Source organism: Procambarus clarkii, chromosome 1, assembly GCF_040958095.1.
Source record: "Procambarus clarkii isolate CNS0578487 chromosome 1, FALCON_Pclarkii_2.0, whole genome shotgun sequence".
In the NCBI taxonomy this organism is placed as follows: domain Eukaryota; kingdom Metazoa; phylum Arthropoda; class Malacostraca; order Decapoda; family Cambaridae; genus Procambarus; species Procambarus clarkii.
In genome coordinates, this window is record NC_091150.1 from 46,450,800 (window position 1) to 46,476,137 (window position 25,338).

General features: G+C 43.2%; 1 protein-coding gene across 1 annotated transcript in view; it reads left to right on the forward strand.

The window, feature by feature from the left end:
- Positions 1 to 25,338, forward strand: part of LOC123774126 (zinc finger protein ubi-d4) — a 133,115-nt gene that overhangs the window by 11,206 nt on the left and 96,571 nt on the right. Inside the window, exons 4-7 of the mRNA XM_045768359.2 lie at positions 2,827 to 2,934; positions 10,040 to 10,186; positions 18,661 to 18,720; positions 25,288 to 25,338. The exon at positions 25,288 to 25,338 is cut by the window's right edge and continues 52 nt beyond it. Coding sequence (XP_045624315.2) covers positions 2,827 to 2,934; positions 10,040 to 10,186; positions 18,661 to 18,720; positions 25,288 to 25,338 — 366 coding nt within the window. The remainder of the gene's footprint in view (positions 1 to 2,826; positions 2,935 to 10,039; positions 10,187 to 18,660; positions 18,721 to 25,287) is intronic.

Below are 25,338 nucleotides of genomic sequence, written 5' to 3' on the forward strand. Positions count from 1 at the left end.
CCTTCCGGGGTAGCGACGGAAGCATTCGAGCCTGTTCCTCCAGCTGTGTTGTATGAGTCTGCCAGTGGGCTCCTTTCCTTAGTACTTTTCCAACTGCCCTGGCTATTTCTTGTGAGGCTGGGGCTTTTGGGGGGGGGGCTCGGCCCCGGGGCCTGCTGTATGGGTTCCCGGGGCTGGAGAGGGGCTGACTTGGGGGGTGTTGGGCCCCGCTGGGTTTTGTACCCTCTGGGCGGGGACTTGCGGTTACGAGGGGTGGGGTTTTTCTTCCCCCCTCTCTGTACGAGTTATTGGGGGTCGGCCCCTCCCCTGTTCAGTTCCTTGTCCCTTGGGTCCGTTGTTCCGTCCTAGGCGGTGGGTACTCTTCTCCGTTTCTTCACCCTTCTTCCTTGGGACGGGACTTCTCCGTCATGTTCCCCTCTTCTCGGGGTTCTGCATGACTTTTGGTCTCGGGTGTGACTGTGCCTTCTGTGCCTTTGTGCTTAGTGCTTGCTTCTGTGTGTTCTTGAAGGTTTTCGCTTCTTCCCGTATTATTGGAACGTCTTGTCATCCAGTCTGGCTTCACTCCAGTCTTTTCTCGGGCTTGTTGGTCCTCTTCTGTGCTTCTTATCGGTTTTCATGCTTGTCTCGTCCTTTTGTAATTCTCTTCTTTCCGTGCTCTGTCTCAGTACTGTTCGTTTTCTTTCCATACTCCTCGTTGCTGCCTCCCCGCCGAACGGGTTATGCAATTCGGTCTTTGTGTTCTGCGCATGCGCAGTGGGAGTTTGTTTTGGTCTGGGCGGAGTGCTCAAGTGCTGGTGTTTTGCGTCCTTTTCTCTCTGGGTGCTTTGCCTCTCGCTCTTCTCTATTCTCCAGTCCGTGCCCCGTAGCTACTGGGGCATTCTGGATTGCAGCTATAGGGAGGACGCCAGGGTTTTCCCTGTGTTATGGGTGTGAGGCGCCTACTTTGCCTCTACCCTACTCTTCTCCTGCATGTGCGACTCTGGCCTTCTTTCCCTGGCGGTGCTCCCAGAATATTCTCGGCTACGTTGTGTTGTAACACATTCGTGCCTATGTTTGGCAGGTGAGTTTCTGCTGTCTGGCGTTTCTCTCGGCCAGGCGCTTGTTCGTGGCTTTTGGATATGAATATAAGACTATCAACACACAGGTGACTGCAGAGGGCTTGTTGTCCCATATTGGCAGCTCTTATTTCTACCCATCGAGTCCCACTCATATGAATGTCCATCCCATGCTTGAGTCAATCAAGGGGCCCCACCTCATCCATGTTATGAGGTACATTGGTGGAGGTGAAGGTTATGTGGTAAATGTTACTGTGTCAGGATGTTATGAGGTGACATTTTGCTGCAGTTTTGTAATTACCTAAGTGTAGTTACAGGATGAGTGACTTGACTGGGGATGTAACCCCCATGTAGCTGGTGGAGTTTTGAATGGAACGTGAAAAATACAAATACTTGGAGGTGCGTAGCGCACCCCAGACGTGGGCCTGCAGGCGCGTTGCGCAGTTAAAGGGTTAAATAACTGTCAGCTAGAAAGATGGGATCTAAGAGCCAATGCTCGATCCTGCAGGCACAAATAGGTAAGTACACATATATACATTATATGTATAACACACGTATATGTATGGGTGCCTGACTGCTGAGTGGACAGCGCTTCGAATTCGTGGTCCTGAGGTTCCGGGTTCGATCCCCGGTGGAAGCAGAGACAAATGAGCAAAATGTTTCTTTCACCCTGATGCTTCTGTTACCTAACAGGAAATAGGTACCTGGAAGATAGACAGCTGCTACGGGCTACTTCCTGGGGTTGTGTAACAAAAAGGAGGCCTGGTCGAGGACCTGGCCGCGGGGATGCTAAACCCCGAAATCATCTCAAGATAACCACACACACATATATTATACAGTGTGTGAGGTGGGGGGGGGTGTTAAAAATGAAATGTGAATATCTTTGAATCAAACCCTATGCGTATTTGCGTATTATACTGTGTATAATACGCAAGTTTTCACAACTTTATCTATAATTCTTTTAAAGTTGAAAATTATATGTAATTACAAGGGTTTAGAGTGATGGCACCCTCTGGTCAATAACTGAAAATCCAATTTACTGATGCACTGTATTTCAAAACTATTATGGGTTTTACGTGTTGTTTAATAAAGCAGTTTCATTTTCAGCCTTTTAGTAAGACTAGGATCAGTTTTAATTGGACATACATATTTAACTGTCATCCATTCCAAACTATCCTTACTCTGTACACTTGTTATCTTATAGCTCTAAACCCCTCCTCTGCTCATACTCCTTGCACCTCATCCATCTCATTCTTTCTTAAACATCTGTTTCATTTTTATTTACTGGTATTGTTCCTCTAATCTGTTCGTTGCTTTCACCTCAAAGCACCATTTACTTGATCCTCCTTATGTTAGCCTGTGCTTGTTATACTCCCTGTCCTTGGTATTCTCTGTACTCATACTCAGCTCATTGTATTTGATGTACTCCTTATATACTATACCTGTTCTCGTGCTCTTCTCATTATGCTATATTTACTCGTTATAATCTCTTAATTCCCTAAACTCGTTATTCTCCCCGTATCATTATTAGTACAGTATACTGTATTTCCTGTAACCGTAATTGCTATACTTCTTAGTCATTACTGGTATACTACCTATTGTCATTACAGATATACTTCCTGTAGTCATTACATTACATAATCCACTGCACCACTATGGCATTACTTTGCATCCTGCAATATGCTAGACTTAATATACTTCACAGTAGATCTATTGATCAGTTATAATCAATCACTTTTTACATACATTTATTTCTAAATATTTGTTACAGGCAGCTAAAGCAGACCCTGATGAGCATACAATTACAACAGTGGAAAATCCTGCAGCAATTGTTGCAGCTGTTGAAGAACCTATTCATCCACCAGAAAAAGTGGTTCTGGTAAGAATGCGTATGTCTTGTATATTAGAATAAGAATGCTGGTACTGTATATATATAAAGGTTGATTAAGAATTTTTGAAAACATATGAGTGTTTTAGTAAGAACTGAAAATGTCAGAAAGAAGAATAGTCACTTGTTTTTATCCTTTGACACTCCTTGTTCTGTATGTGAATACTGTATGTGAAAAAGGTGTCTTGTACTGTTCTATGATGAACCAAGCCACGTTCACTATTTGATTAAAGAATCAACAGTAACCAAGTCAAGAATTGTGTGTTTGGAACTGTTAGTGAAGTATAGTGGCACCTCGACTTACGATTGTCCCTACTTACAATAATTTCGAGTTACGATGTAAATTTCATCAAAAAATGCGACTCGACATCCGATGGTGTCGCCGACTTCCGATATTTGTTGGTACACGTTCGGGTCGACCGAACGCGTGGTTCCCGGTCACGCGGTCCGACCTGCCTCAGTTTACTACAGCTGCCCGCTTAGTGACGACCGCCCCTATAAGAAAGTTTGTGGTGATTTTTTGCATTTTGAACATTAAAGTAATTACTGTAACCCCACGATTATCCGGGATTCAAACATCCGGAAAACGCCCTTATACGGCCAAAATCGTGATCGGATAAAGTTATCACAATATCCGGCCAAAATGGCCACAGGAACCGGATAAAAGCTGGTTTGGCCGGATGAATATTCGGCCATACCGTATTAATCCCATCTGTGGCTCTAGACGCATGGTGGAGGAAGGAGTGGGGTGGGTGGGTGGTGTCGGGGGGGTGGGAGGGGTGCGTCGGAAGGGACCACCTAGGTACAGGAATTACCATTAATTTTAGAACACTTAATCATAGCCAAAAACAAATGAAATAAGTACTAGTAATTATGTAATAACAAATAAATAAGTTTCTTAAAATTAATGTGCACAGGCTGAAGTTTCCTTAAAAAATATTGTGAGTTTTTTTCCTCCTGGCGGTCTACGTAACGCGCTATAGCTGCCCCAGCCCAAGTGGACCTGTCCAACACTGGTCAACCCATGTGCATCCGTCCCTCGTGTTACACACAGTGCTGCGCCATTAGTGAAATATTTTTTTAAATAACTTTTTTATTTTCATAGTAACTTTGAACATTTTTGGCCAAGACTATGTCTGGTAGCAGCATCAATCATTCTGGAGGTGTTAAGAGGAAGAAGGTTGTCCTAGCAATTAAAGACAAGTTATGTCTTGTTCAAACAGTGAGGCGTCACAGGCAGCCAAATGCCTTCAACAAGTGAGGCGCCACAGGCAAGCCAAGCGCCTTTAACAAGTGATGCGCAAGCAAGCAAGCGCCTTCAACAAGTGAGGCATCACAAGCAAGCCAAATGCCTTCAACAAGTGAGGCTTCACAGGCAAGCCAAGCGCCTGCAACAAGTGAGGCGCAAGCCAAGCGCCTTCAACAAATGAGGGCATGCAAGCGCTTCAACAAGTGAGGCACATGCAAGCGCCTTCAACAAGCGAGGCCTCACAGGCAACCCAAATGCCTTCAACCAGTGAGGCTTCAGCAGCTGGCAGTCAAAACTAACTTTGCTTAATGAACTGTACAGTAATTTTAAGTGTTAATTTTAGTGTTGTGTTAGTATAAGTTACGTAAATTGTTAAGAATTCTCAACTTCAAGACGTGTGGCATCAATCAAGAAGACGAACACCAACAAGGTAAGTTGAGGTTTCTAGTTGAATATTTAATAATTATATGTGGCAAGGCAATTCAAATTATGTTGTTTGTAGTATAAAAGTAGTTGGAAATTGCCACTTTTGGACTCGTAGGTGAAAAAGTACCATTATCCGAAAAATGTGATAATCCAGCTGGGGGTCCTTCCCATATAGTCCGGATGATCGAGTGGAGACAGTATTATATATCACACCATGAGTCCCAGGAAAGTCAGTGGTTAGGCTCAACATATGAAAACCCATGTAAGGATGACCATAGAGCAGAAACAAGACTACAGAATTTCTCTTCCTCAACAATTAAGAAAATGTGTGCAGCATGGGAAGAATTGCAAACCTTTGCTGAAACGACTCGCCCAAATCAAGCTGCAGTAGGTCGTTGCCTTAACCTATTCAATGACACTGATGCATCATTACAGACAAATGTTAAAACGAAGGGAAAAACAAATGTCTCTTGACAAATTTGTAGTGAGACAAACACGCACTGAACCACAACCAGGTCCTAGTGGTATTCACGCAAACGTAGGAGAGAGAGAGTACCCCAGAGAAAACATCACTGCCTGATGTGATAATGGAAGGGGACTCCCCTTCCAAACAGTAACAACTCTCCTCTTCCCCCCCTCATCACCATCTTCCATATGCCATCATGAGCCCTCCATAAAGGTAAGAGTAACTTAGGTACTGTATTGTAGTTAGAAAAAAAACATTGTATTCAGTATGAAATGTATTTGTATGTTAATATTTTGGAGGGTGGGGAATGGATTAATTCAATTCCCTTTATTTCTTATGGGAAAAATTGCTTCGACTTACGATATTTCGAGTTACGATCCGTCTCTGGGAATGGATTAGCATCTTAAGTTGAGGCCCCATTGTATATGCAAACACTTAAGAAAGAATAATTTCTTTGAGATTTATGACTACAGATAGGCAAAGCCAACAAAGAAGCTTATTGTGATTTACAGTATTTTTAAAGGGATCATTTAGAGAGTTGAAATAATTGAATTGTATAAACGATGTTGGACAGGGTTCATTTATGTTAACCAGACCCCACACTAGAAGGTGAAGGGACGACAACGTTTCGGTCCGTCCTGGACCATTCTCAAGTCGATTGTGATGAGGAAGTAGATGCAGGCAATAAATAGGCTAGAGCAAGGTGAGGAGCAAAGTGTAGTAGAGGGGATAGTAGTAGGAATAAGAACTGCAAAGAGCCTATTGGGTCATACGAGGCAGCTCCTATTATAACCACCGAATGGGAAGAGTAATAGGAATAAGAAGAGGATAGTAAGGGAACATATAGAAAACAATGAACAGAAAAAGAGAGAAGAGAGAAAGAAAAGGAAAGAGAAAGAAAGATAAATGGAAGGGTAAGCTTATGTTAGGTAACGTTTGTTCGAAAGATTAGAGCATTTAAGTATATGCTGTGAAAGGGAAGAGTCCACAGCAACAAAGCCAGGACTCAAGTTCATGTTGGGTACATTGTGTATTAGAGCCGATTCAACAAGACGGCGTCTGTGTAGAGTAGAGGCAGGAAAGATTATTTTGGAGGAAGACCAATCAATAGGATGATTGTAATCCCTCACATGACAGAAGAGAGCATTGTTAGTATCTGCAGACTTAACACTTCTCTTGTGTTCTTTAAGTCTGTCATTCAGTGTACGGCCAATTTCGCCAAAGTATTGGAGAGGACAAGACGAACAGGAAATAGAGTAGACACCAGCAGCATTAGAAGCAGGAGGAGCAGTATGAACTAGATTGCTATAAAGTGTGTTAGTTTGTCGAAAGGCGAGCTTTATGTCAAGAGGACGAAAGGTATTGGTAAAAGTTTTGAGTTCAGATATGAAGGGAAGGCATAGTACAGTGCTACTAGTGTTGGAAGCAGGTTTAGGATGAAAGAAATTTCGTTTAGCTTGAGAGTAGGCACGGTTGATGAAATGCAAAGGGTAACCAAGGCGAGAGAATGATTTGTAGATAAAGGTAATTTCAGAATCAAGAAACTGAGGGTCGCTGATGCGTAGAGCGTGGAGGAAGAGAGAGACGGGGACAGTTTTCTTAACAGAAGGAGGATGGTTGGAAAAGAAGTGAATGTACATGCCACTATGCATGGGTTTGTGGTAGACAGAGAAAGAGAACCCAGACACAGAGCTGTGAACGTGAACGTCAAGAAAAGGAAGGGGAATTAGATTCCCATCCAACTTTGAAATAGATAGCAGGAGCCGGGATTGTTAAGAGAGGAGAGGAAAGGCTGTAAAAGACTAAGGTCATGAGGCCATAAAGCAAAAATGTCATCAACATAGCGAAGCCAGAGAGAAGGGATGAGTATCAATAGAAGGAAGAACAACAGTTTTGAAGTATTCCATGTAGAAATTAGCAGAACAGGGGAGAGAGGGGAACCCGTAGCGACACCGAAAGTTTGAGTGTAATAATTACTGTTGAAAGAGAAAGAGTTAAGAGTCAACACAGAGTCTAATGAGTTCGAGGAAAACGTCAGTGGGAAGCGGGAGAGGAAGAAGGCCCTCTGACGCCTTCTGTCTAAGGAAAGAGAGAACGTCATCGAGCGGAACATAGAGTGAAGAACATTAGTGAAGAATCATTTCTTCACTGGGCTCTGTCAGCTATCCTCTTGCCTCCTGGCTTGCTAAAACCCTAACACCTTACCTTGGCACTTTTTCCCCTGCCCACCTTCGTCACTCAGAACTTCATAGAAAGACTGCGCCTGCAACCCTCTTGTAAGATGCTTAGTCTTGATGTCGACTCTCTGTTCACTAATGTTCCGCTCGATGACGTTCTCTCTTTCCTTAGACAGAAGGCGTCTGAGGGCCTTCTTCCTCTCCCGCTTCCCACTGACGTTTTCTTCGAACTCATTAGACTCTGTGTTGACTCTTAACTCTTTCTCTTTCAATGGTAATTATTACACTCAAACTTTCGGTGTCGCTATGCGTTCCCCCTCACTCCCCTGTTCTTGCTAATTTTTACATGGAATACTTCAAAACTGTTCTTCTTCCTTCCTAATGATACTCATCCCTCTCTCTGGCTTCGCTATGTTGATGACATTTTTGCTTTATGGCCTCATGACCTTAGTCTTTTACAGCCTTTCCTCTCCTCTCTTAACACTCTGACTCCTATCCATTTCAAAGTTGAGTGGGAATCTAATTCCCTCCTTCCTTTTCTTGACGTTCACGTTCACAGCTCCGTGACTGGGTTCTCTTTCTCTGTTTACCGCAAACCCATGCATAGTGGCATGTACAGTACATTCACTTCTTTTCCTACCATTCAACTTCTGTTAAGAAAAGTGTCCTTGTCTCTCTTCCTCCACATTCTACATCTCGGCGACCCTCAGTTTCTTGATTTTGATATTGCCTTTATCTTCAAATCATTCTCTCGCCTTGGTTACCCTTTGCATTTCATCAACCGTGCCTACTCGCAAGCTAAACAAAATTTCTTTCATCCTAAACCTGCTTCCAACACTAGTAGCACTGTCCTTTGCCTTCCCTTCATATCTGAGTTCAAAACTTTTACCAATACCTTTCGTCCTCTTGACATAAAGCTCGCCTTTCGACAAACTAACACACTTCATACCAATCTAGTTCATACTGCTCCTCCTGCTTCTAATGCTGCTGGTGTCTACTCTATTTCCTGTTCGTCTTGTCCTCTCCAATACTTTGGCGAAACTGGCTGTACACTGAATGACAGACTTAAAGAAAACAAGAGAAGTGTTAAGTCTGCAGACACTAACAATGCTCTCTTCTGTCATGTGAGGGATTCCAATCATCCTATTGATTGGTTTTCCTCCAAAATAATCTTTCCTGCCTCTACTCTACACAGACGCCGTCTTGTTGAATCGGCTCTAATACACAATGTACCCAACATGAACTTGAGTCCTGGCTTTGTTACTGTGGACTCTTCCCTTTCACAGTAGTATATACTTAAATGCTCTAATCTTTCTAACAAACGTTACCTAACATAAGCTTATCCTTCCATTTATCTTTCTTTCTCTTTCCTTTTCTTTCTCCTCTCTTTTTCTGTTCATTGTTTTCTTTACGTTCCCTTACTATCCTCTTCTTATTCCTATTACAATTCCCATTCGGTGGTTATAATAGGAGCTGCCTCGTATGGGCCAATAGGCCCTCTGCAGTTCTTGTTATTATTTGGTTAGCTCCGAGGGAGCCGAAAGGGCTTCCCCCAAAAACACTCCCAAACCCCAGGTAAGACAGAATAGTGCAAGACCGGCTTACCTCAAGGGTGAGGAGGAAACTAGGATCGTTTCCCTAATGCCCCAGGGAAGACAACCCTTACCACGCATGTGTAGTACTCACAGAGCGCACACAGGGAAGGAAACTGTGATCTTGTGCAGTTCCCGCACACTATAACTCCTGGCTCACGCATACTTATGAGTAAAACACTGCCAAAAAGGCAAGAAAACACCACTCTAAAATGGGACAGAGGAACCCGAGCAACACACGACTGCTAGGTATGCACATCAGTAAAGAACTGAAGCTGGCTGATCTGGTCTTTCCAGGCTAGCTCCCCCATCCCCACCAACGAGGGAGAAGATGGAGCTAATTAGCAGGGGGGTAGTGTCATTGAGTTATATTTTTTCTTTTCTTGAGAGTTCTTTTGACGTTTTGGGGCTTTGGTCTTGTTTTTTAAACCAGGCAGTGGTTTGTTTTGATTCGCCTATCATTCTGGGTGCTTCCCTGGTGATGACAAAGATGGTAGTCTTTAAATGTAAAGTAATCATAGGTCATCACTATCTGCACCTCTCTGAAGGGTCCAGATTCTATTTTGTGGTCCCCAGTAGGCAAAAAGAACTCCACAACTGATGATACTAGATAGTATTTCACTTAATCAGTGATGATAGATTCAGGGAGCTGACGGAGCTCCCCACAGAAATAAATATTACAAATTTATTCCACTATGATATAAGGAGGTTTGGATTTTCGAGGTTCTACTATCATTTAATATAATCTTGATTATCCACATCACTAGATTACATATAGCCCCCAAGTATTTGTATAATCTTAAGTTGGACCAGATAAATGAGCTCGCAATTCAATGTTGAATGTAATTCGTTTTTAAGGGTTTTGGACTATTTGAACGGAGGTCACCAAACTAGAGATAGTCCAGATAAACTGGAATTCATGGTAGTAATCTGGGTCAAGTTTGACTAAAGACTTTAGATTATCCATCATCTGGTTACATGACCTGAATATTGATCAGGAAATCTCTGTATTTTCAGACTTCAGATTAACCAGTTGGAATCGGTCCCAGTTAGTTTGTATAATCGAACAGACACTTGTGTACTCCCATTTACATTTTTTATTAATGCCCTTCTGTTCACATGCTCTATAAATTAAATCATTTAATTTCTTATACTGTAATGAAATTGTTATATTTTGGTCATCTAGCCGGAACAGTGGGCAACATTTTATGAAGAGCCTCCTTTTGAAGATGAGTTAGAAGATGAATTTGAATCTGATGAAGACTTTGAGGATGAAACGTACAACAACAAAGGAGGCAAACGAAAGAAGGCTCCAGTTGGAAGAAAACCTAAGGTATGTGTCTTGAATGTTTTTTTTTTTTTTTACTTAATAATTTTGTTATCTCTAGTTTTTAATGTTTCCTCACTAGTCTGTTGTGTTTGTAAGCAGGTGGATGCTAACAGGTTTCTCAACATTTATTTATTGTATAACATAAGCAATACATTTCAGTTTCTTAAAATGGACTGTGGACTTTTAGTGATATTGAGAAGAACCCTGTACTGTAAGTGTGTTCCATGATAACAGCAGTGGGAAACAGAACCTAATTTCTGCACAATTTATTCTTAACATTCAAATGTAGTTTTAACAATTCCTCCAGATAAATTTGCTCTTGTTTTAGCATAATATTAGTTTTCTAGCTTGATTTCACTGATGTTGCATATCTTGGAAGTTTTGTCTATATGTATTGTGTTGTGATGAGAGTAAAAGAAGCATGCCAAAAGTAGTGTAACAGAAAAAAGTGAAGATTGTATGAGTTAGACAGAAATAGAATAAAATTCCGAGTTGGAAAACGGGAAGCAATATCTCGATAAAGGAAGGCAGTGCAAGAAAGAAACCGATAGAAAAGTTAGTGGTAAAATGTTATAGTGGGAATATGTTAAATATAAGCACGGGAGAATGTTAACAGGTGAAGAGGAATTTACAAACAGGGTTGAGAAAATATTTTGAAATTTGAGGGATTAAATTTAAATTTATTAATAAATTCAGATGTGAATATGATTGAGTTTTCTGTGGGGAGCCCCTCCAGCTCCTTGGAGCTATTGGACTGATATACGCTACATTAGTTTGGGGGCTTCAGTCAGGTAGCAATGGTCTATGGAAACCCCCATGTGTTTGGGAGTATTCCATGTCTGCCATCAATTGGGGTTAGGCACCCTGAAAGGTAGGCATAACAAAACAAATCCCACTTGTTTCCAGTCAAAGCCAGATTGTCGATCCACGAGCGACCCGAACCCTCCGAAGCGACATCCACACAGCTGCAAACTCTGGCCCCTTGGTTTCAAGTGCTGCTTGCTTAGTGTCCGTACGAGGGGCGTTTTCTGCGGCTCTGCCTCTTTCAGCAGATAGGACCGATCTGGTACATGGCTGGTTCGGTCTACTCCTCTGCTCGTCACATCTGGTCTTTTTGACGTGGGTGTATCACCACTTGTAGGGTGATCAGGTGGTTTCAGTGATAGTGTCTCATCTGCGAGCTTCATCACAGAGACAGTATGAAGTTTCCTGGCATTCTTTTCACCATTTTCTCTCTTCGTAGGTTGTCTTCTATTTCCATTCAGGATGTTTTGTCCTTGGCTCTTTCAGGACTGTCATTTGGTGCCTAATACTGTCGCCTCTTTATCGTACGGCGCTGGCGGAGCCGCTCCAGCTTGTGTTCGAGTTGGATGTTATGTCCGCCCCGTTTTGTAAGCTTACTCGGGCTTTGTTTCACCTCTGGCCTGCTCATGTGCCGCCAGAGACGTCCAGGTCCTTGGACAGAGTGTTCTCTTTTCTCCTCGGTTTGTGGTTGCCCCTTCGGTTCAAGATTGTTTTTCCAAGGCTCTGTTTTTGTTGGCATTGGCCTCTGGGGGTTGGGTTGGTGAGCTTCATGCTTTCTTCCGATGCAGGTGTTTCTGCTCTTTCAGTCCTGGTGGTCGGTTTGTTTAGTTCCAGCCATCTCCTTCTTTTCTGGTGAAGAACGAAATGGGGGGGGGGGGCTTCCGGAGGGGCCCCTTTTAGATCATTGATGCTTGGTTAGTCAGGCCAAGGGTGCATCATGTGATGTGTCCAGTTGTGGCCAGTTGATCCCTCTACATGGATCGTGCCGTTCCTCTGTGATCACCTCATTACTCATTTTGTTCCTTCAGCGGATGTGGCTTCCTCGAGAGCCAGAGAAGGACCTTACATATCTGGCAGCTGGCTTACACTCCTCGTCGACCATACACCTCCTTCTAGTTTACTTTTCTATCTTGATCTTGGTTGTCGGGAGCCCACGTATGTTGATGTAAAATTGATCCACCATCCACCCGTCAAGTGTCTTGGACGGATCTTGCTCCAGTCTCTTGCATCCTGCCTTCTCGTCCTTCCGGTGGTGGCTGTGTATACTCCTGGGTTGATACTACAGAAACCGGCCACCATGCTGACGTTGACGGATGACGGCAGTTGAGTGATTTGGGTCCACCTTCTTGCTACATAATGCTTGCTGTCGGTCTTGTTGGAAGATCAGCTGTTACTTGATCCTGTTATGATGGAAGTGCTGGGACGTTGACACCAACAAGGTCTTGCTATGGAAGTGAGCAATTATAGGCATTGAGGTGGTTTTGGCGTGGCAACAGATGAGTAGGTCCTGACTACGGCTCTTGGGTTCCCATCCGCTCACTGGTGTCTTCATCACAGCATACTAGGCCTTAACGACTTTGTTCGTTTTCCCATCAAGCACTTAACCTTAGGCCAAAAGATGTGCAATGTGTCCCTCTATTGGCGTGTTAAGTACCCTCTACAGGGATCGTGCCGTTCCTCTGTGATCACCTCGTTATTCTTCTTGTTACATCAGCGGACGTGGCTTCCTCGAGAACCAAAGAAGGACTTTACATAATCTGGAAGCTGGCGTTCATTCCTCGTCGACCATACATCTTTCACTTCCAGTCCTGCATCTGTCTTTGTTGATATAGCAGGATTTTGGCATGCTCCGATGACATTAACAAGGCGACGGCCCATCATAATTACTCGTTGATGTCTAGAACCAGCTCTGCCGATGACAGCAATACTGCATACTGCTAACAACCTCATTTGTGTGAGGTATCAGCCAGGTGACTTTTGACATCACCTTCTCCAGGACCGCTGAAGTAAGGTCCACTAGGCTGAGAGGGAAGGGGGTTGTAGCGTATCCCTTCCTCTCTCGGGGGTTCAGACCATCTGGCACCCCTGCCAGAGGGAACGGCATAAATACCATTCCACTGGCCTCAGTTATTCAAGGTGTGGCTGGCTCTGTGGGACAAGGAGGCTGGGTACAGTTAGACATGGGAGTGAAAGGTATGACTACATGACTGGTGGAAGCATGGATCTCACCCTGGGGGGTGGGAATGCACAGCTCCCAATCCCAGGGTGGTTAGGTTCTCCTCCCAAAGTCCAAACACACAAACATCTCTATTCATTGCCTTCTATAATAAAAAATGGACCTGTTCTAAAATAACTGAATAAAACAATAAGTTAATATGAATCTTTCTTTCAGTCTGGTCATCAAAGATGCCCTTAATTATAAAATTGTCCAGCCTATTTTTTTTTTTTTTGTTAATAACTCTGTACTGCTCATGTAGATGGGCCGGTGGGGAGCATACTGAAGTGGGGTTACTGGGGTAGCATGTGGTAGGGATGGGTAGGAAGCTCACTGAACCGGGGGAGGTGGTGACTGAGTTTTCTAGAAAGGTAAGGCAGAACAGTGGCTTTGATTCCCGTGTGGAGCGGGGGTGGAGGTCAAAAAAGGTGAGGTAACTTCTATGTTCCTCCCTAACTCCCCCTCCCCACTCCCAATGTGTGGGAGCATCGACTCCCCCCCCCCCCCCCCTGGGGAGACACTCCTCCCCCTGTGACAACTGTTCGTCGGTAAAATAAATCCCACCCTCAGATATAACTTGCGACTGTCATTAATTCTTAATAAGCTAGTGATGAGAGGTCTCAGAGTTACTAATCCACACTTCGGATCTCTTTATCCTTAATCCCCTTAATGCGTAACCACACTTTGAAATTAAGGTAATCCTACACGTCTATCCCGAGTTACTGGAATCAATAACCCCCATGCAACTGGACCTTCGAAGTTTATCCCACCATTCTCAGCAACGCTAATGAGATGTACAAGCTGTCCAGGAATGGTAAATCCTCACTGCTACCGAAACTTTGTCTACAATGCTAATCCTGTAATCACAAAAATCCGTTGACGTCTTAGACTAAATACTTACTTACCAACTTAAATCACAGTTTGTCAAAGATTAGCACACTCGCAAAGTACACAATAAGCCCCATCCTCAGGAATTATCCAATATTAATTCCTGTGGAAGGCTGATAATCGCACCAAAATGCAGGTGTTCTTCGCAAATGCTGCCCAATCCTTGCCAACCATAATTTAACACTAAGCTTAAATTAATACATTAAATTAACGAACGAAAATTTTTATACAAAGTACCTAGGTCACTACCCTGAACAAAGTTCTGTTACTCTTACAGCCTTAATTCTAAATGTCTGTCTACTCCAAATGTCAGGATTACCGCCAGGAACCCCACAGGAATCCTCTTTCTACTCTGACAAATGGGATTACCGCCAGACTAAGAGCTGAATACTGTCGACTACACTGACTTGTGTGATTACCGCCAGAGTCAAGCCCTAGCACTCTACCGTGCTCAGAAATAAGACAGGCGTCCCTACTCTTATTCCTGTTCTGACAGACCGACTTTAACCTTTCGATCTGCTGTACAAATTTCTTTGTACACCCCTGATGAAATTAAGAGAACCGAGTAACTGATTCTGTCGAGCCAATCAGAGCGTACCTCCGCAAGACAATGTCAAGCATGTTCCCTTAACCTTACATTACAATATCCTAACTATTAACTTAACCTAAACCTTACATTAGTCTTAACCTAAACATTACATTAGTCTTAACCTAAACCTTACATTAGTCATAACCAAAACCTACAGTAGCTACCGAACAGCACAGGCACGGAAGTCCCTTTAGCAATTATACAATTACTACAGACCACCGCAATGCCACCATTTATAACGCAGCTAAACGTATCACCGGTGTATCACCATCGATACCTACCCACTAAAGCAGGTTGTTACAACTTATGACTTAAACTTAAAATTACTTAACACTAGGTAATGCCGCCACCACCTTCGTCTTTGATCAACCTAGTGACCGGCGACGAAGGATACCGGTCACGGGAGAGTTAACATTGTGAGTTCAGGATATCATGGGGGGGTGAGAACACAACTGACTTCCACTATTCCCTGGCAACTCTCTATGAATAACTTGCAGGAATGAATGGATACAACAGATGGACAATTTAGTAATGTTTATTTATTTAATTGAGCTCAATATAAAAATCCTAATCTATCTTCCTTATCAAGGCAATAGAATATCAACACTTGTGATGCTAGAACATATGGGACCAGTACTCACTCAAGATACAGCAGTGACGAAGTTTCCTTGTAGACACCAGATTGTCTCCCTCCCACAGGGGAGAGGGTCTCCCTCCTGCTTGTGGTGTCCAACACTACACTTAACTCCCAGTATTTGGTAACTGTACCTGGTCCCGATCATTGGTGTGTGACTTTGGGTCACAGGTCGCAGCTAGTTGTCTCGCCTTCGATTTGATGTGCTCATTGTGGCCGCCTCCCGGGTAAGTCCCTCTTTTGCTTGTCTTTGGTTGTGTGGCTCCAGGGAGCTGAAAGGGCTCCCCACAGAAAACCAGCATTGAATGTAATGAATTTTCTTTTTCTGGGTGAGCCCCAGAGGTTCTCTGACACCCTCCCTCTCTCCGGCTGGTAGTTTCGTTTTTGAGCTCGGCAAATGAACTGAAGTGTGAGTAGCCGGTGTGGGGATCCGGGAGCACCCCTTCCCCCTTCCGGTGAGGTGATGGATGGCTTCACAGACAAACATCGCGGTGGTGGTGAATGACGTTTGCTTGTTTGCTCATTTCCTTGTTTTGCTGGGAGTTCTGTCTCTTTGTTTGGTCTTCAGGTGCAATTTCTTACCAAGTGGGGTTTTTGTTATGCCTGCCTTTCTGGGTGCTTAACCCTGGTTGATGGCAGAAATGGAATGCTCCCAAACACATGGGGGGGGGGGGTCTCCATAGACCATTGCTTCCTGTGCCTCTCTGAGGGAGGCCAGGTTCGGGCTCATGGTCCCCGGTAGGCAGAGCTCCATTGACTGATGACCCAGACTAATATTGCGTATATATGTCTAATAGCTTCAAGAGGTCTCCAGGGCTCACCCAGAAAATAGCGTTTCATTACATTTAACGTTGGTTTAATGGTGTGACAAGAGATAACTATAAGAATGCTAAAATGGGTTAACACTGGAGTTAATGGCTACTTCCGGACATAATTATTGCAATTGAGTAATGAATGCAGTGGATGTGCAGAATTGCCAGAATTTGTTGGATAGTAATGTTGTATCTTGGAAGAGTGATAAGTGTAAATTGAATTTGTCAAATTTTGAGAAATGTCGAGTTTTCATGTAGAAATTTAATGTGTGGGAGAGTTGATGTGATTAAGGAGTAGATGACATTAGTGTAGGTGTGCACCAAGGTTGTGGTATATCCCCCCACCTCATGGTTGTTAAAAATAAATTAAGTCTGTATACAGTATGTATTTAATATTTAGAAATAACATTATCAGCAGTAAAATATTTATCTATGAATGACAAAGCATGGGTATTGTAAAGGGAAAGTAAGAGAGAATTTAATATTTTAGTCAACATAAAACAGTTGTGTAATGTGTCCCTGGCTCTTAATGTATATGTAGAGTAACTAGTTAGGGAGGTAAAGATTAGAACATCTGGAGTGGAAATGGAGTTGGAGGATTTTTTTTTATTATTATTATTATTATTGCATTGTTATGTTTGTATGCAGATTGTACAGTGTTCTTTGCTGAGTGAAGAGTAATTACAAAAGATAGAACTACCTCAGCATTCTTTTTTCCCAAACGCTTTGCTATCCTGCTTAGTCTTATTACACTGGAGAGTTTTATCCAATCTTGATAGATTTTAACTTGTTGCATCATCCCCCTCCCCCCATTTTTTATCTCGGTTTTAGTGATTGGTTTTTGTTGGTGCCCAGCACATGTGTGTTTGGGATCAAGCGAGTTGGTAAAGCAGCCAAGAATGCCTCGATCAACTTCGTCTCTTCAAGACATTCTTTCCCATTTGGTGATTTCCATCTAGGGATTAGAACAGTTGTGGCCAAAACCAGTTGGAACCTACAAACACTGTCCTCTGCATTTGCAATGCTTTTTTCTGCTCTACTTTTTTCTTTCCTCTTATTTTTCGACATTTCTCCATTAGGTACACCTTCCAATATCTACTTTCTTTCCTCGGCTTCCTCTTTTCAACATTGTGGGGAGACTTGTGGCCTCTTGAGTTTTGAATATTTCTTCAACAGGTCACATATACCCTTGGAACAGTGCACAGGATATGGTTTGTAAGGAGGGAGTGATTGTACAATATTTATTTGTTCTGTACAGCAAAGGACAATTTACAAGGTGCACAATTCACCAGATGGTATGAAGCAGTGTGGGTGCTAGTGTGTCTTATTCATTGGTTATTCATGATGGTATATAGTGTGAATGGCTAAGTGATATTATTTTTGTTCTAGATATCTGTAACCTTTCTCTGTACTGGTCTGTTCCAGTTTTTCTCTGGTCAATTTATTGTTGACTAGAAATCACCCCTAGCTTAGAATTTCTGTATTGATATAATAGTATGAAAATGTTACCCACTACTGTTGTCCTGTTTTGGGGGGGGATGCAAATAATCATGTATAGAAAGCTTGTCTTGTCTCCCGGCTCACTTGTGTAGATATTAAATCTGTGCTTAAAGGTATAATGTCTTCATTAACAAAAGTTTAATAATTATTGATTGTTTTTCAACATTTAGAGTACATTTTATGATGCATAATATTTCCTTTTTAAATTTAGTCAAGTGTTATATTGCAATCAATTTTGTATCAGTCCACATATTTTACTCTTTAATCTTAGTGTAATTTTGCCTTTAACACAAAATACTTGCATGCAATTAGAACCAGTATTTTTGTATGTATGTATTATGGTTGTTTGCTGCATCCTCATTTGATTTCCTGTAAGATGTATATGGGGATTTATATATCCCCCATATAGATATATGGGGATATATATTCCTTTGCAAATTTTCTTTGCAAATTAATTAAATTAAGACTTCATATTCACCCAGTAATGAAATTGAGTTGAAGATGTGCGTGTGAAATATGTGGTTGCTTTACTTACATTATGTGAGCTTCCATGATGTGCAAGCTGTGGCCAGTGTTTTGCCCTTGTGTTTGTCAGAATATGAACAAAGTTTTTACTCATTGTTGTCACTTGTACATGTTTCTCTCTCAGCTTTGAAGCAGTTAAATTACTGTACCTACAATTATACATTGTAATTGTAATGTTTTCCTCCATCTAACTTAATTGTCAGTCATAAACACATGCTGCAGTAGACATTTTGAATTAGATATATGATAATGCATTATTAAAATTTGTCTTGCTTGCTCAATTATTTGACCGAAGGCGTCTGCACCACAAAAGGTGCATTATGGTAGTGTCATGGATTTACAGGGACATTATTACTGGGATAGTGGGGGCTGGTTTTTGCTTTGGAACAGGTGTTGATGATACTCTTCACAATCTGTACAAAGTACATACCACCTTCAGGTATATTGTAAAATTCTTGCCAACCTTTCCTTCTCACTATAGTGAACTCCTTTGTTTATGCCCACAATGAGGCTGCTGGTGGAATACCTAAGAAAGCCAGCAAAAAGAAGACATCTGAGAATAATGTGCAGGTATGTCTATAAAGTTATTATTTTATAGTTGCAAAATATTTTATTGTTATTTTGAACGTTTACATATATATATATATACTGTATAGTACAGTAGTGTTCAAAATTCCAAACTTCAGTAACATTAAAATTTTGTCAGGATTTGCAAGAATCACTTCCCATTTTTATACCCAACCACTTGGGCTGGACGGTAGAGCAACGGTCTTGCTTCATGCACGTCGGCGTTCAATCCCCGACCGTCCAAGTGGTTGGGGCACCATTCCTTCCCCCGTCCCATCCCAAATCCTTATCCTGACCCCTTCCCAGTGCTATATAGTCATAATGGCTTGGCGCTTTCCCTTGATAATTCCTTCCTTCCTTCCCATTTTTATGCCAATTCCACAGCTCATGACACTGCTTTAGTAATGTTCACAAAGTTTTTAACTAGTTACAGTCTAATCCTGAGCCTTCTCATTGTTATTTGCCATATTTTTCCCATTACTTTGAAAAATTTGTAAATTTCTTAATGCAAAGAGAATGAAGAATTTTTGGTAAACTCAATACAGTAAATAATTAAAGTTTTAATGGTTTTTATTCATATAAATTTTGAAATATGTTTTTACATATAAAGAACATGTAAAGATTATATCAGGTTAATATATTTACACTAGTAAAAGTTTAGTATTTCTGGGGGGAGCCTCGTCAGCTCCCCGGAGCTATTCAGGCTGAATGGATATGTATAAACTTTCTGGCATCAATGTCCATGGAACTGGGGACCACGAGCAAGAACCTGGCCCCTCACAGAGGTGTGAAGAGAAATGGCTTATAGAAACCCCCATGTGGTTGGGAGCATTCTGTCTGCCATCGATGGGGTCTGACACCCACAAAGGTTGGTGTCCCAAAACGAACTACTATTCTGGTGAAAATATTGCTACCGAAAGCTGAACGGGTGGACAGAACTCCCCAAACAAAAATTAGCAAACTAGCATGACATCTGCGCAATCCCCCCCCTCCCCGGGAGGGGGGAAGGAGGAGCCCCAGACCCCCCCCCCGCGCACCGGCGATCCAACCGGCAGTTCTTTCTGACACGATTCTGGAAAAATCGTGTGCCTCTGGCTCCTGTTTTTTGTTTTTTTTTTGTCTTGGTTCTCTGCCTTGTGGTGTGGGTCACCTTGGGATCTACTTCTGCTATGTCTCTTACTGCTCGGTACATAGCCACCCTTGGCGTCTGCTGGGGTTTTGTTGCCCTTGTTTGTCTCTGGGTAGGAGGTAGTTTTTGTCACTGGCAGGGGAGCAGGGTACTGCACTGCTAGTTTTCACCTATTATAGTGGCTGACTCTGTTCCGCCTGGTCATGTTGTCCTCTTGCGGGGTTTTTCTTGTGTTTTTGTGGTTTCTTCCTGGTGGGGCGTCTGCTGTGTCCTGTCCCCTCTCTGTTGTTGGGGTTTTCTTCTGTATTTTGATGGTATTTCCCGCTAGGCCCCCATGAGTGGACACATCCCAGGGGTTCAGCTTTTAGAAATTCATTTGGTAGACTTGGGCACCAATTCGCAGTACTCTGACTGGGCTTCTCTTAGCATGTTAAGAAGGCTAAGGGCCCTGGGAAACCCCACGGGGTCTCCTTGGTCTGATGGATGTGATCCTGAGTACCCTCTTGCTTTGTGCGGGATTGAAGGTGTTTGTCCCCTTGTCTCAGTGTGGCACTCACCTGTTGTGCCTCCACCATGCTGCCTGTTGGGTCGGTGATTCTTTTAACCCGGAGTCATGCGATGTTTGTTGTCTGTATATGCTCCAGTCCACCCAAGTTCCTGAACATGATATGGGGACGCAGGCAGCTGCTGTGTTGCATGCTAGGTTTAGGTTGCTGCCACGCGCTAGGTTGTTTGTGGCCCCGAGACTGCCCCGTTTTGGTTATAGGGACCCGGATTTGGGGGCGGAAGTCGCTTCAGCTCTGGTTCCGTCCGCCCCTCCTATCCCTTCCCTTCTGTTGTGCATCCGGTTTCTCCCCCCTTGCATCTGGCTCCCCCCTCCCCTTGCACCCGACTCCAAAACATCTGAGGGTTTCGAAGTCGGGGCAGTGTCTAGTTGGTGTTGAGACTCGGGTGGTCTTGGGGGAGTCCCCTTCTGGGGTTGCGGCGGAGGCATTGGAGTCTGGTCCTCCTGCCAGACCTTCTGGGTCTGACCAGTGGGCTCCCCTTCATTCCTGCTTTTTCGGCGGCTCCCGCCTTTTCTTTGGAGGCGGGGGGTTTGGAGGCCGGCTCGGCCCCGGGTCCTCGGGGTGAGGTTCTCGGAGCAGGGAAAGGGTTGCCTTGGGGGGCTTGGGCCCCGTTAGACCCCGCCTGGGTTTTTATACCCTCGGAGCAGGAGTTGGTGTTACAAGGAGAGGGGGTTCTCTTTCGCTCCCTCCTCGTACGAGTTGGATTTGGCATCTACCCCTTCCCGGGTTTGGTTCTGTGATCCCATGGGTTCTTTTGTCCGAAGGTTTTCGGCTTCCCGTGTCCCATCACAATTGGTGCAGGATGCCCTTGTATTCACCTAGTTGTGTTTGCGGGGGTTGAGCTCTGCTCTTTCGGCCCGCCTCTCAACCGTCAATCAACTGTTTACTAACCACTTTTTTTTCCACGCCACACACACACACACACACACCCTAGGAAGCAGCCCGTGACAGCTGACTAACTCCCAGGTATCTATTTATTGCTATGTAACAGGGGCATTCAGGGTGAAAGAAACTTTGCCCATTTGTTTCTGTCTGGTGCGGGAATGAAACCCGTGCCACAGAATTGCGAGTCCTGTGCGCTATCCACCAGGCCCCTAACCTTGTGACATTCCTCCTGTGTGATCCGGATTATGCTTTCTTGATGGACCCATGTTCCTTCGTGTATGGATTTTCATGTCCGTTCTGGGTTCGTTATGAAGTTCCAGGGTCGTCCTGGTTAGCTGACTGCCTGCTCTTCTCTTTGGAGGCTTGGCACACATTCTGTCGGTCCCGCATGTTTGAATGGAGGGAGGCTCAGACAGCAATGCAGGTTTTCCTGAGGGTGACTTCGAGCATCTCAATGCTTGTTTGTTCGCCCCTGCCCTTCCACGTGATGTTGGTGTGATGCAGCTTCATGTACAGGTTCTTTCCCTTTTGGCTGCCGTGGTCGCGGAGGATTTGCGTACACGTGGCCTGCTGGCTTTGGCCCTGCGTTTCTTTTTCCTCCTCAAGCTGTCCTTGGATTGGCTTGAGTTGGATGTGGAGGAGGTGCATCGCCTGCATTGTTGGGGCTATTCGTGCCGCTCCTGCAAGATGTGGTTTCGCAGTTTTTGCTTCTCGACTGTCGGTAGGCGGTGCTTGCTTTTTCTTTAGAATATGCTTTGGCCCTGGCTCTTCAGTTGTCTTTGCGTTTTTGTCCTCTGCTTTGCAGAGTCTGCTGTGGTGCAGTACAGTATCTACAGGTGGCTTCGGCTACTTGCCGTCCCATGTCCGACTTGTTAGTTTTCCGGGGGGCGGGGGCTTTCTCGGAAGAGTCATGCCAGGGCTCTGGATTCTTCCCATCGTGGTGGGTCAGTGGTGCCAGATTTGGGGCAGGCACAGCCTTCGGTTCTATCTTTTTCTGGTCGGCATGGAGATCGCCCCGTTTGCTTCTTAGGTTCTCGTATTATGCGTTGGCCCTTTCGCGGTTCGACCCATTGATGGGGCGATGGGGTGGAGGCTTGCTCTGTTCGCTCGCGCCTAGTCCCACAATTTCTGGGACCTTTCGGGTCGTTTCGTGCAGACTGCAGTGGCGTTGGGTGCTCCTCACCGGTCAGGGAGTGCTCAGGGAGCCGGTCGGCCGAGCGGACAGCACGCTGGATTTGTGATCCTGTGGTCCCGGGTTCGATCCCAGGCGCCGGTGAGAAACAATGGGCAGAGTTTCTTTCACCCTATGCCCCTGTTACATAGCAGTAAAATAGGTACCCGGGTGTTAGTCAGCTGTCACGGGCTGCTTTCTGGGGGTGGTGGCCTTTATGAGGACTGGGCCACGGGTAAAAGTGACCATGTCTTTTTGGGAATAAAGTATGCAATGTATTATAATCTGGAAGAAAATAAGGAGGTTGAAGCAGTTGAAAAATCTGAATTGATTTGAGGACATTATGGCAACCTTAGAAATTTTTTTAGTGAGTATAATTAGACAGACTTGATCCTAGGGAAGGAAGTGAATGAGATGTATGTCAAGTTTTGTGAAATATATGATAAAGGCACAAAAGAATTTATACCAAAACAGAGATGCAGAACTAGGAAACAGGATTGGTTCAATAGAAATTGCGAGAGGACCAGAGACCAAAAGATACAAAAATGGAATCAATACAGGAAGAGGCCAAACCCCCAAACACACCGGCGATACAAAGATGCGAGAAACAACTACACGGCAGTGAGGAGAGAGGCAGAAAGAAATTTTGAAAAAGGGATTGCAGACAAATGTAAAACAGAACCAGGTCTATTCTATAAATTCATTAACAACAAATTGCAGGTAAAGGATAATATTCAGAGGTTGAAAAAGGGAAATAGATTCACGGAACATGAAAAGGAAATGTGTGAAACACTAAACGAAAAGTTCCAAAGTGTGTTTGTACAAAATGAAATCTTTAGGAAACCAGACACAATAAGAATTACAGTGAACAACATAGAGCACATAGAGGTGTCTAGAGACGAAGTGGAAAAAATGCTCAAGGAGCTAAGTAAGAACAAAGCAGTTGGTCCAGATGGAGTTTCACCATGTGTTCTGAGAGAATGTGCACATGAGCTCAGCATTCCACTTTAACTGATTTTTCAGGCATCCCTGTGTACAGGAGTTGTAGCTGATGTGTGGAAAAAGGCTAACATAGTTCCAATCTACAAAAGTGGAAGCAGGGAAGACCCCCCTTAATTATAGACCTGTATCATTGACAAGTGTAATAGTCAAAATATTGGAAAAAATAATTAAAACTAAATGGGTAGAACACTTGGAGGAAAACGATATAATATCAAACAGACAGTATGGTTTTCGATCTGGAAGATCCTGTGTAACGAACTTGCTCAGTTTTTATGATCGGGCAACAGAGATTTTACAGGAAAGAGATGGTTGGGTTGACTGCATCTATCTGGACCTAAAAAAGGCTTTCGACAGAGTTCCCCATAAGAGGTTGTTCTGGAAACTGGAACATATTGGAGGGGTGACAGGTAAGCTACTAACATGGATGAAAAATTTCCTAACTGACAGAAAAATGAGGGCCATAATCAGAGGCAAGGTATCGGATTGGAGGAATGTCACGAGTGGAGTACCTCAGGGTTCAGTTCTTGCACCGGTAATGTTCATTGTCTACATAAACGATCTACCAGTGGGAATACACAATTACATGAACATGTTTGCTGATGATGCTAAGATAATAGGGAAGATAAGAAACTTAGATGATTGTCATGCCCTTCAAGAAGACCTGGACAAAATATGTATATGGAGCAACACTTGGCAAATGGAATTTAATGTGAATAAATGCCATGTTATGGAATGTGGAATTGGAGAACATAGACCCCACACAACCTATAAATTATGTGAGAAATCTTTAAAGAATTCTGATAAAGAAAGAGATCTAGGGGTGGTTTTAGATAGAAAAATGTCACCTGAGGGCCACATTAAGAACATTGTGCGAGGAGCCTATGCTACACTTTCTAACCTTAGAATTGCTTTTAAATACATGGATGGAGAAATACTAAAGAAATTGTTCACGACTTTTATTAGACCAAAGCTAAAATATGCAGCGGTTGTATGGTGCCCATATCTTAAGAAGCACATCAACAAACTGGAAAAGGTGCAACGACATGCCACTAAGTGGCTCCCAGAACTGAAGGACAAGAGCTACGAGGAGAGATTAGAGGCATTAAATATGCAAAAACTAGAAGATAGAAGAAAAAGAGGTGATATGATCACTACGTTCAAAATAGTAACAGGAATAGATAAAATTGATAGGGAAGAATTCCTGAGACTCGAAACTTCAAGAACAAGAGGTCATAGATTTAAACTAACGAAACAAAGCTGCAGGAGAAATATACGAAAATTAACTTTTGTAAACAGAGTGGTAGACGGTTGGAACAAGTTAATTGAGAAGGTGGTGGAGGCCAAAACTGTCAGTAATTTCAAAGCATTATATAACAGAGTGCTGGGGAGACAGGACACCACAAGCGTAGCTCTCATCCTGTAACTACACTTAGGTAATTACTTAGGTAATTACAATGCTTGGGGTACAAAAATAAAAGTTAAAAGGTGAGTAAAACAGAGGAATGTGGCATGTGTGATCTCTCAGCAAAGTGCAGAGAATGCAGTAAAAAATTGGTGTAGATTGTGCATTTTGAAACATTGTTAAAATTCTATTCATACTCTAAAACTGATCAATGTTTGTGGCTACCTGTATCAAATTTATTGCATTGTATGATTATTTTTAGAAAAATATCTTTCACACACAGTGAGGGTTCATTGTACTGTATACAGTATTATTGTTTGAAAGATGCTTACTTTTATATGGTAATGAAATAAAAAATTAAATTGTAGTCGGTCATTTACTTTCTGAAGTATTAACATTTTCAAAATGTTTCCAGCGTACTAGCAAGAAGAAATCAGCTCCCAAGACTCCCTCAAAAACCCCAAAG